This window comes from Aethalodelphis obliquidens, unplaced genomic scaffold, assembly GCF_003676395.1.
Source record: "Aethalodelphis obliquidens isolate GAN/ISIS:26980383/991018 unplaced genomic scaffold, ASM367639v1 scaffold11, whole genome shotgun sequence".
Taxonomy (NCBI): domain Eukaryota; kingdom Metazoa; phylum Chordata; class Mammalia; order Artiodactyla; family Delphinidae; genus Aethalodelphis; species Aethalodelphis obliquidens.
In genome coordinates this window covers 23,479,395-23,491,817 of record NW_020837955.1, presented here as the reverse complement: position 1 = coordinate 23,491,817, position 12,423 = coordinate 23,479,395, and the positions used below count along the sequence as shown (strand labels likewise).

Genomic DNA, 12,423 nt, shown 5'->3' with positions numbered 1-12,423 from the left:
TGATTTTTTTTTTTAACATCTTTATTGGAGTATAATTGCTTTACAATGGTATGTTAGTTTCAGCTTCACAACAAAATGAATCAGTTATATATATACATATATTCCCATATCTCTTCCCGCTTGCGTCTCCCTCCCTCCCACCCTCCCTATCACACCCCTCCAGGCGGTCACAAAGCACCAAGCTGATCTCCCTGTGCTATGCGGCTGCTTCCCACTAGCTAACTACCTTACTTTTGGTAGTGTATATATGTCCATGCCTCTTTATCGCTTTGTCACCGTTTACCCTTCCCCCTCCCCATAGCCTCAAGTCCATTCTCTAGTAAGTCTGTGTCTTTATTCCTGTTTCACCCCTAGGTTTTTCATGACATTTTTTTTAAAATTCCATATATATGTGTTAGCATACGGTATTTGTCTCTCTCTTTCTGACTTACTTCACTCTGTATGACAGACTCTAGGTCTATCCACCTCATTACAAATAGCTCAATTTCATCTCTTTTTATGGCTGAGTAATATTCCATTATATATATGTGCCACATCTTCTTTATCCATTCATCCGATGATGGACACTTAGGTTGTTTCCATCTCTGGGCTATTGTAAATAGAGCTGCAATGAACATTTTGGTACATGACTCTTTTTGAATTATGGTTTTCTCAGGGTATATGCCCAGTAGTGGGATTGCTGGGTCATATGGTAGTTCTATTTGTAGCTTTTTAAGGAACCTCCATACTGTTCTCCACAGTGGCTGTATCAATTTACATTCCCACCAACAGTGTAAGAGGGTTCCCTTTTCTCCACACCCTCTCCAGCATTTATTGTTTCTAGATTTTTTGATGATGGCCATTCTGACTGGTGTGAGATGATATCTCATTGTAGTTTTGATTTGCATTTCTCTAATGATTAGTGATGTTGAGCATTCTTTCATGTGTTTGTTGGCACTCTGTATATCTTCTTTGGAGAAATGTCTATTTAGGTCTTCTGCCCATTTTTGGATTGGGTTGTTTGTTTTTTTGTTATTAAGCTGCATGAGCTGCTTATAAATTTTGGAGATTAATCCTTTGTCCGTTGCTTCATTTACAAATATTTTCTCCCATTCTGAGGGTTGTCTTTTGGTCTTGTTTATGGTTTCCTTTGCTGCACAAAAGCTTTTAAGTTTCATTAGGTCCCATTTGTTACTTTTGTTTTTATTTCCATTTCTCTAGGAGGTGGGTCAAAAAGGACCTTGCTGTGATTTATGTCATAGAGTGTTCTGCCTATGTTTTCCTCTAAGAGTTTGATGGTGTCTGGCCTTACATTTAGGTCTTTAATCCATTTTGAGCTTATTTTTGTGTATGGTGTTAGGGAGTGATCTAATCTCATACTTTTACATGTAGCTGTCCAGTTTTCCCAGCACCACTTATTGAATAGGCTGTCCTTTCTCCACTGTACATTTCTGCCTCCTTTGTCAAAGATAAGGTGACCATATGTGCGTGGGTTTATCTCTGGGCTTTCTATCCTGTTCCATTGATCTATCTTTCTGTTTTTGTGCCAGTACCATACCGTCTTGATAACTGTAGCTTTGTAGTATAGTCTGAAGTCTGGGAGCCTGATTCCTCCAGTTCCTTCTTTCGTTCTCAAGATTGCTTTGGCTATTCGGGGTCTTTTGTGTTTCCATACAAATTGCAAAATTTTTTGTTCTAGTTCTGTGAAAAATGCCAGTGGTAGTTTGATAGGGATTGCATTGAATCTATAGATTGCTTTGGGTAGTAGAGTCATTTTCACAATGTTGATTCTTCCAATCCAAGAACATGGTATATCTCTCCATCTATTTGTATCACCTTTAATTTCTTTCATCAGTGTCTTATAATTTTCTGCATACAGATCTTTTGTCTCCTTAGGTAGGTTTATTCCTAGATATTTTATTCTTTTTGTTGCAATGGTAAATGGGAGTGTTTTCTTGATTTCACTTTCAGATTTTTCATCATTAGTATATAGGAATGCCAGAGATTTCTGTGCATTAATTTTGTATCCTGCCACTTTACCAAATTCATTGATTAGCTCTAGTAGTTTTCTGGTAGCATCTTTAGGGTTCTCTATGTATAGGATCATGTCATCTGCAAACAGTGACAGCTTTACTTCTTCTTTTCCGATTTGGATTCCTTTTATTTCCTTTTCTTCTCTGATTGCTGTGGCTAAAACTTCCAAAACTATGTTGAATAAGAGTGGTGAGAGTGGGCACCCTTGTCTTGTTCCTGATCTTAGTGGAAATGCTTTCAGTTTTTCACCATTGAGGATGATGTTGGCTGTGGGCTTGTCACATTAGGCCTTTATTATGTTGAGGAAAGTTCCCTCTATGCCTACTTTCTGCAGGGTTTTTATCATAAATGGGTGTTGAATTTTGTCAAAAGCTTTCTCTGCATCTATTGAGATGATCATATGGTTTTTCTCCTTCAGTTTGTTAATATGGTTTATCACCTTGATAGATTTGCGTATATTGAAGAATCCTTGCATTCCTGGAATAAACCCCACTTGATCATGGTGTATGATCCTTTTAATGTGCTGTTGGATTCTGTTTGCTAGTATTTTGTTGAGGATTTTTGCATCTATGTTCATCAGTAATATTGGCCTGTAGTTTTCTTTCTTTGTGACATCCTTGTCTGGTTTTGGTATCAAGGTGATGGTGGCCTCGTAGAAGGAGTTTGGGAGTGTTCCTCCCTCTGCTATATTTTGGAAGAGTTTGAGAAGGATAGGTGTTAGCTCTTCTCTAAATGTTTGATAGAATTCGCCTGTGAAGCCATCTGGTCCTGGGCTTTTCTTTGTTGGAAGATTTTTAATCACAGTTTCAATTTCAGTGCTTGTGATTGGTCTGTTCATATTTTCTATGTCTTCCTGATTCAGTCTTGGCAGGTTGTGCATTTCTAAGAATTTGTCCATTTCTTCCAGATTGTCCATTTTATTGGCATAGAGTTGCTTGTAGTAATCTCTCATGATCTCTTTTATTTCTGCAGTGTCAGTTGTTACCTCTCCTTTTTCATTTCTAATTCTATTGATTTGAGTCTTCTCCCTTTTTTTCTTGATGAGTCTGGCTAGTGGTTTATCTATTTTGTTTATCTTCTCAAAGAACCAGCTTTTAGTTTTATTGATCTTTGCTATTGTTTCCTTCATTTCTTTTTCATTTATTTCTGATCTGATTTTTATGATTTCTTTCCTTCTGCTAGCTTTGGGGTTTTTTTGTTCTTCTTTCTCTAATTGCTTGAGGTGCAAGGTTAGGTTGTTTATTCGAGATGTTTCCTGCTTTTTAAGGTGGGCTTGTATTGCTATAAACTTCCCCCTTAGAACTGCTTTTGCTGCATCCCACAGGTTTTGGGTCGTTGTGTCTCCATTGTCATTTGTTTCTAGGTATTTTTTGATTTCCTCTTTGATTTCTTCAGTGATCACTTCATTATTAAGTAGTGTATTGTTTAGCCTCCATGCGTTTGTATTTTTTACAGATCTTTTCCTGTAATTGATATCTAGTCTCATGGTGTTGTGGTCAGAAAAGATACTTGATACAATTTCAATTTTCGTAAATTTACCAAGGCTTGATTTGTGACCCAAGATATGATCTATCCTGGAGAATGTTCCATGAGCACTTGAGAAAAATGTGTATTCTGTTGTTTTTGGATGGAATGTCCTATAAATATCAATTAACTCCATCTCGTTTAATGTATCATTTAAAGCTTGTGTTTCCTTATTTATTTTCATTTTGGATGATCTGTCCATTGGTGAAAGTGGGGTGTTAAAGTCCCCTACTATGAATGTGTTACTGTCGATTTCCCCTTTTATGGTTGTCAGTATTTGCCTTATGTATTGAGGTGCACCTATGTTGGGTGCATAAATATTTACAATTGTTATATCTTCCTCTTGGATCGATCCCTTGATCATTATGTAGTGTCCTTCTTTGTCTCTTCTAATAGTCTTTGTTTTAAAGTCTATTTTGTCTGATATGAGAATTGCTACTCCAGCTTTCTTTTGGTTTCCATTTGCATGAAATACCTTTTTCCATCCCCTTACTTTCAGTCTGTATGTGTCTCTAGGTCTGAAGTGGGTCTCTTGTAGACAGCAAATATATGGGTCTTGTTTTTGTATCCATTCAGCCAATCTGTGTCTTTTGGTGGGAGCACTTAGGCCATTTACATTTAAGGTAATTATCGATATGTGTGTTCCTATTCCCATTTTCTTAATTGTTTTGGGTTCGTTATTGTAGGTCCTTTCCTTCTTTTGTGTTTCTTGCCTAGAGAAGTTCCTTTAGCAGTTGTTGTAGAGGTGGTTTGGTGGTGCTGAACTCTCTCAGCTTTTGCTTGTCTGTAAAGGTTTTAATTTCTCCATCAAATCTGAATGAGATCCTTGCTGGGTAGAGTAATCTTGGTTGCAGGTTTTTCTCCTTCAACACTTTCAATATGTCCTGCCACTCCCTTCTGGCTTGCAGAGTTTCTGCTGAAAGATCAGCTGTTAACCTTATGGGGATTCCCTTGTGTGTTATTTGTTGTTTTTCCCTTGCTGCTTTTAATATGTTTTCTTTGTATTTAATTTTTGACAGTTTGATTAATATGTGTCTTGGCGTATTTCTCCTTGGATTTATCCTGTATGGGACTCTCTGTGCTTCCTGGACTTGATTAACTATTTCTTTTCCCATATTAGGGAAGTTTTCAACTATAATCTCTTCAAATATTTTCTCAGTCCCTTTCTTTTTCTCTTCTTCTTCTGGAACCCCTGTAATTCGAATGTTGGTGCGTTTAATGTTGTCCCAGAGGTCTCTGAGACTGTCCTCAGTTCTTTTCATTCTTTTTTCTTTATTCTGCTCTGCAGTAGTTATTTGCACGATTTTATCTTCCAGGTCACTTATCCCTTCTTCTGCCTCAGTTATTCTGCTATTGATCCCATCTAGAGTACTTTTAATTTCATTTATTGTGTTGTTCATCGTTGCTTGTTTCATCTTTAGTTCTTCTATGTCCTTGTTAACTGATTCTTGCAAATTGTCCATTCTATTGTCCATTCTATCTCCAAGATTTCGGATCAACCTTACTATCATTATTCTGAATTCTTTTTCAGGTAGACTGCCTATTTCCTCTTCATTTGTTAGGTCTGGTGGGTTTTTATCTTGCTCCTTCATCTGCTGTGTGTTTTTCTGTCTTTTCATTTTGCCTATCTTACTGTGTTTGGGGTCTCCTTTTTTGCAGGCTGGAGGTTCGTAATTCCTGTTGTTTTTTGTGTCTGTCCCCAGTGGCTAAGGTTGGTTCAGTGGGTTGTGTAGGCTTCCTGGTGGAGGGTACTAGTGCCTGTGTTCTGGTGGATGAGGCTGGATCTTGTCTTTCTGGTGGGCAGGTCCACGTCTGGTGGTGTGTTTTGGGGTGTCTGTAGACTTATTATGATTTTGGGCAGCCTCTCTGCTAATGGGTGGGGTTGTGTTCCTGTTTTGCTAGTTGTTTGGCATAGGATGTCCAGCACTGTAGCTTGCTGGTCGTTGAGTGAAGCTGGGTGCTGGCGTTGAGATGGAGATCTCTCGGAGATTTTTGCTGTTTGATATTATGTGCAGCTGGGAGGCCTCTTGTGGACCAGTGTCCTGAAGTTGGCTCTCCCACCTCAGAGGCACAGCACTGACTCCTGGCTGCAGCACCAAGAGCCTTTCATCCACAGGGCTCCTTAATTTGGGATGATTCTTTGGCGATTCGGGTATTCCACAGATGCAGGGCATATCAAGTTGATTGTGGAGCTTTAATCCGCTGCTTCTGAGGCTGCTGGGAGAGATTTCCCTTTCTCTTCTTTGTTCTCACAGTTCCCAGGGGCTCAGCTTTGGATTTGGCCCCGCCTCTGCGTGTAGGTCGCCGGAGGGCGTCTGTTCTTTGCCCAGACAGGACGGGGTTAAAGGAGCCGCTGATTCGGAGGCTCTGGCTCACCCAGGCCGGGGGGTAGGGAGGGTCACGGAGTGCGGGGCGGGCCTGCAGCGGCAGAGGCCGGCATGACGCTGCAGCCTGAGGCGCGCCGTGCGCTCTCCCGAGGGAGCCGTCCCTGGATCCCGGGACCCTGGCAGTGGCGGGCTGCACAGGCTCCCCGGAAGGGCGTGTGGCTAGTGACCTGTGTTCGCACACAGGCCTCCTGGAGGCGGCAGCAGCGGCCTTAGTGTCCCATGTCCGTCTCTGGGCTCCGCACTCTTAGCCGCGGCTCGCGCCCGTCCCTGGAGCTCTCTCAAGCAGCGTTCTTAATCCCCTCTCCTCGTGCACCAGGAAACAAAGAGGGACGTAAAAGTCTCTTGCCTCTTCGGCAGGTCCAGACCCCTCCCCGGACTCTCTCCCGGCCAGCCGCGGCGCACCAACGCCCTGCAGGCTGTGTTCACGCCTCCAACCTCAGTCCTCTCCCGGCGCTCCGACAAAAGCCGGAGCCTCAGCTCCCAGTCCCGCCCGCCCCGGCCCGATCCTCTGCGCTGGAATCTGTCCGCTTTGCCCTCCGCACCCCTGTTGCTGTGCTCTCCTCCGCGGCTCCCAAGCTCCCCCACTCCGCCTCCCGAAGTCTCCGCCCGCGAAGGGGCTTCCTAGTGTGTGGACACTTTTCCTCCTTCACAGCTCTCTCCCGCTGGTGCAGGACCCATCCCTATCCTTTTGTCTCTGTTTATTCTTTTATCTTTTGCCCTAACCAGGTACGTGGGGGGTTCCTTGCCTTTTGGGAGGTCTGAGGTCTTCTGCCAGCGTTCAGTAGGTGCTCCGTAGGAGTTGTTCCACGCGTAGAAGTATTTCTGGTGTATCTGTGGAGAGGAAGGTGATCTCCGCGTCTTACTCTTCCGCCATCTTCCCGGAAGTCTCTGAAGTACCTCTTGATACACAGGATTTTCCTGATTACTGAGTATGAGTGCCTATCATTTCCCATATTCTCTAACTTATGTATGGCTTGAACATGACACTGCTTCACCAGAGGGAAGACATTAGGGTAGTGTATGGAGTTCACAACAACCCATCTTTCCACTTATAAGCAAAAATATTGTCAGGGGCGGGGAAACGGTCAAAGCCAGGAATAGAGTCCAAACAAGAAAAGAAAGTGAGGCTTGCCTTTGTTATCACCTCTCTCTCATTCTAAAAGGCATTGCAAGTGAATTCCAATGAAAGGAACTTAACAAGGACTGAGCTGCAAGGATAAAGCGAAACCACAAATCATCTTAGACTGTTTTTAAGCCTCTCACCCGCTCTGGGACTTTTGGCATCTTGTTTAACCTGTTTGTGCTCCAGTTCTCCTGGTATAGCAAATAGAAATAACATCTTCCCTTGGTGTCTCCCAAAGGTCCTAACAGCCAGATGAGATAATATATAAGAAAGCACTTTAATGAACAAGCATGGTAGAAATGCACAATATTCAAAATTTATTTTTTCTTTCTTAAATTTTCAAAATGTATTGAACAGAAAAGAATCATCTGCAAGCACTGTGTTAGGTACTGAAGATGCAGGCTTTAAGGGTACATCTCAGCCCTGTATGCAAACTACCTTCATATTATCCAGCAACTCGTTTTCCTAGAGAACTGGCCTTGACCGAGTGTGTCGTGGAACTTTTGTGATTGTGCACCAGCCATTAACAGTGAGTTTAGTTCTTCCATTCCTGCCTCTATTAATACATCCTTAGCACTTAGAATCCTAAAGCATCCTGGGAAAACCTTCACCATTGTGCCAAGGTGGAATAGGAATGGCATCAGCTTGTGTTGTACTGTATTCGTCTTTAGATGAGTTCGGTCACAAGAAAACCTAACGTTCGACAGTCTGAACCAGTGGGCCTCCACCTTTGGTGCAGCCCAGCATCAGCTGTGGACCTTTTTCAGGCCACAGCAGGACCAAGCATCCTCCCCAGAGGTCCCGAACCAGGAGGTGGGTCTTGGATGATAACTGGACATCAGCTTTTTTTTTCTTTTAGTTTCTATAAGAGATTTTGATATCAAAGGCTGAGATTCATTGATTTCAAAACCAATAAACTATGGGAATTAATTTAGCAGGAAGGTGAATGTAATTTCCTGTGGCAACTCATATATCAATCTACCTATCATCTATCCTGAACTATCGCCTAATTGGCTTCCCAGAATATTTGGGCCTCCTTCCAGTGCATCCTCCATATTGTAGCCAGAGTGATCTTTTTGAATTAAAAATATTATCATGCCATCTTCCCCCACACCCCTGCTTCAAACACCGATGTCTTCCCATTGCTCTTAGGAGAAAGATCGAAGCCAGAAACTTGGCCGCCAAATCCTAAAATCTCATCGTCTCCCCTCCAGTCTAATTTCACATGTTCCTACTGTGCCTGTATTGTTAGCTTCCTTTAACTGTATCACCCCCTTCTGCCACAGGGCCCTTGCACACCTGGTTCCTGTTGTCCTCATTGCCTGAACTCCTCACCTCCATCTCTTTTGCTCATGTCCTTTGTTTGGTTAAATTCTTTCCTTCAGGCCTTCTCAGCTCAGATATCACTTCTTCCTGAAGCCTTTCTTTCTTTTTTTTTTTTTTTTTAATTAATTTATTTATTTTTGGCTGCGTTGGGTCATCGTTGCTGCGTGCAGGCTTTCTCTAGTTGCGGCTAGCTACTCTTCATTGCAGTGCATGGGCTTCTCACTGTGGTGGCTTCTCTTGTTGCAGAGCATGGTCTCTAGGTGCACCGGCTCAGTAGTTGTGGCTCACGGCCACAGCAGTTGTGGTGCACGGGCTTAGTTGCTCCGTCACATGTGGGATCTTCCCGGACTAGGGCTTGAACCCATCCGTGTCCCCTGCATTGGCAGGTGGATTCTTAACCACTGCACCACCAGGGAAGCCCCTTGAAGCCTTTCTTGAAGTTCTCAATCGGGTTAGATTTTCAGCTCTCTACTTCTCCCTGCTGTGCAAGCTTACAATGCCATGGACCTCTGACATCATCCCCTAGAATAGATTTTTATTTATTTTTGTGATTATTAAAGTCCATCTGTCTCACCAGTAGTTTTTTTGCTCAAGAAAGCCCAGACCACATCTGTTTTGTTTGGTTGGTTATAATTTACTGAACAGCATTTTCTCCATTTAGTACCTGACAGAAGATAGACACCTAATAAATATCTGTCATTGGTCGAATTAATGAATGACCAGAAGAAAGAAAGAATGACCCCATTAAAGCGGGGCAGGCATACCTAATCAAATGGTGACCTAGGACTTAGGAATTCTTCCCTTTGTCCTGTTTCTTATTCTGTAAAACAGTTGGTATCCCTGCCTGAGATGGTAATTGCAGCCCAAGGAAGTCAGAGGTTGATGTAGGTGAGCCCCAAAGTGATGCAGCTACAACTGTGTTAGGTTTTTCAAGCACCTGAGAGCCCCTGACGGCAAACGCACGAGATCCAGTGTGTTCCACGTGGGTGGGCAAAGCTGCAACAAGCAGGGGTGAATCTGCCGCCTTCAGCTGTCAGATACTTGGCCCCTGGTGCTCTCTTCTCCTGTGCAGAACTCCAAGCCCAGAGGCCTGCGCCCACATCAGGAGGCCTTGGGGATCTCACATTTGATTGGGGGATTCCATGCCTTCACCCACTGGGGCGCTCAGATGTGTGGTAAACCAATATACATATATCTGTATATCTATATCTCCATCCCTGTACCTGAGCTAATATTCTAAAAGTCTGGCTCCTCCACTCTATTGGCAGCCCTACTGATGCACTAGTCCAAATGCCGTGAGGCTCCCTCCTTTCACCTGTGATGTACACAGAGAACGATGTCCACCGTGGAGAATTAGGAATGCTATCAGGCCAACAGACAGTGGACATCCAGACAGAACTTGGGAGGAGTTTCAAGTAACTGACAAGAGGTCTAAGTCCAGGGCCACACAAGGAGAGTGGTGAAAACCAGGCAGAAAGAGCAACGCAAGGTAGACTCAAGCAGTGGCAGCCAAAGCTGTACTTTCCCCAGTCACGGGGGTAGTAGCTGCCCTCTCTCTCTGTGGAGGCCGGAGTAGAATCAGCTGAGAGGCTAATCTCCCTTCTTTCTTCTTGCAAAGGGTGACCCTACCTGATGTCCACTCTGTCTCCACAAAGAACCCTATACCTCTCTTTCCCTCTCTGTCTGTCTCTCAACCTGTTTCTCAGAAACTATGTTGCTTGTTTCATTCCATAGATAACCTGGTTGAGCCTAGCTACTCCTGGTATTTCCCTGAGACACTTGTCCCAAATAACGTGAATAGATTTTAAGGTGGGTTCTTCCTCCATGCCCCAACCCAGGATTCTCTGGCAGCAACTCTGTTGAAAATACAGAAAACATGGCAGGAAACTGACCAAAAACAGAAGGAGAAATTGATCAGTCCAGTTTGGTTGTCCAAATGAAGGACAAGTCAGCAAGAATGGCTGACATGTATATTTACTAGTAAAGGGAATTCAAGTAATTGCACAATGTCTGGGTTTGTGGATGTTTGTTTCATAATTTTGAATGGAGTTTCTTTTTCCCACCCTAGGGGAGAATTTTTGCCCAAGTCCTTACTGAAGGTTAGCTGCTGTGTACCCCCTCACACAATGCTTGGCTGGGCACAGATCAGAAGAGTAGGTCACATAGATTCATAAGATTTGAATTGCTTTTCCTTTCCCTATGAATTAATCTTTTAAATGTCAGCATTTTAAACTTGCCCTTTTCACAAAATATGATACCATATGAACCTTACTTAGTTGAAAATACATTTCTATTTCAAAGGTTTTTTGTTTTCTTTCCCACCCCCAAAATGGGAAAAGCTAACAAACAAGCAAAGAAACTTGTTAAAGGACGGGCTGTCTGTGAGGGATGCTGGGTTTTGTCAGTTTTTCTAAGAAACTTTATTCCTTAAGAATCTCAACTAATTCCACAGGCTATTTTTTTTTTTTTTTACAGGTTTGGGATTTTATAAAGCAGACTTTATCTTCTCCTGCTCACTAGTGGGAAATTTAGAATCATATGATTCCAGTCAAGCTTTAAAAGGGATATAGCAAGTCCTTTACAGCTGCATTGTTTTTACAGTCATTCATTTTGGTATCGAATTTTACTGATTACTCACGTGTCTTCTATAACAACCTTTGAGTTAAGATGGTAAGATATTAATATGCCCATTTCACAGATTAGGTAACTGAGACCAAAGGAGACTGAATGACTTGCATGAAGTCATCCAGCCGGTTAATGGGACAACAGGATTAGATCTGGGAGGAGCTGTCAATGCTTTTATCCACCTATAATGAATGAAACCCAAGTCCAGAGTGATGAGTTCAAATCCCAAGACTGCTGCTAACTAGCTGTGGTAACCCTGAGCAAATGGTTAAAACTTTCTTCACTTCAGCTTCCTCATCTGTAAAATGAACAAACGTTGCCCACTTTTTTCTAGACTGAGATTCTGTGAAGAAGAAAATGAGATCATTTTGATAGTACAAAATGCTGAAATGTAAACAAAATAACCATCATTGTCTTAAACAATAATAGGGCTGAGTCCAATGTCATATCATGTGTAAGGCAAGGTGTCTCCTTCCTCCAGCACAGTTAGGGAACCAGATATAAAGAAGGGGATTTGGGGGTCCAGGACACATGGGAAGTGGTCCTTGATTATGTCAGGGAGGCTGAAGGTTTTAAACTGTGTGTGTAAGTCTTTTATTCATGTGGATGATCAGACTGTAAACAGAGCCTTCAGAGAAACTGAATATCAAATTGGAGCTGATAATCAAACACTTAATTTTCCAAATCTTGAAACTTTGGGGAGTTGGTGCCCTTCAGATTTGGAGAGCATCCATCTTAGTAAACTCCTGTCTGCCAAGGAATGTCACAGGGATCCTGTCACACAGACAGATGCTCCCAGCTCTAGGAGGGAACCAGGGCTGCCTTTTGAGCCCGGGGCTCAGACAAGCCCCAGCCCCTGGAGAAGCAGCAGCGAAGCACCTCCGACTCCCCTTCCTCTGATGTTGTCTTTCAGGGTGACGTCCAGAGGACATTCATCCAGGTGGACTTCGGGGATGGCATCGCAGTGTCTTATGTCAACCTCAGCTCCATGGAAGATGGGATCAAACACGTCTATCACAATGTGGGCATTTTCCGAGTGACCGTGCAGGTGGACAACAGTCTGGGGTCTGACAGCGCCGTCCTGTACTTACATGTAACTTGTATGTTATTACTGTTGTTGGTTTATGACATATTTTAGATATTGTGTCCTTTTAAAGATATAATCCAAAATTCCTTATCTAGAAGAAGCTCGCTAGTCACCTTTTAGCAGGAGGGGAAAAGAGAGTGAGAGAACCAAGTGGGGAGAAAGCAAGAAGAAACCAGGGTTTAGTTTTGAGTGACCTGGACTCTGGTTTGCTTCACATGGTTCTCTTGCACTGACTCTGCCTCTTCCAAATGCTTCTGAGAGACGATACCTGTGTCTGTGCTGGGCCTGAGCAGCTTGCTGGGCTGGTTGATTGAATATGAATTTGTTGGGGGGGGGGG

At 43.0% G+C, this 12,423-nt stretch overlaps 1 protein-coding gene across 1 annotated transcript in view; it reads left to right on the top strand.

Moving 5' to 3' along the window:
* SORCS1 (sortilin related VPS10 domain containing receptor 1) overlaps window positions 1-12,423 on the top strand; it is a 576,135-nt gene that overhangs the window by 505,912 nt on the left and 57,800 nt on the right. Inside the window, exon 20 of the mRNA XM_027113082.1 lies at window positions 11,912-12,098. Coding sequence (XP_026968883.1) covers window positions 11,912-12,098 — 187 coding nt within the window. The remainder of the gene's footprint in view (window positions 1-11,911; window positions 12,099-12,423) is intronic.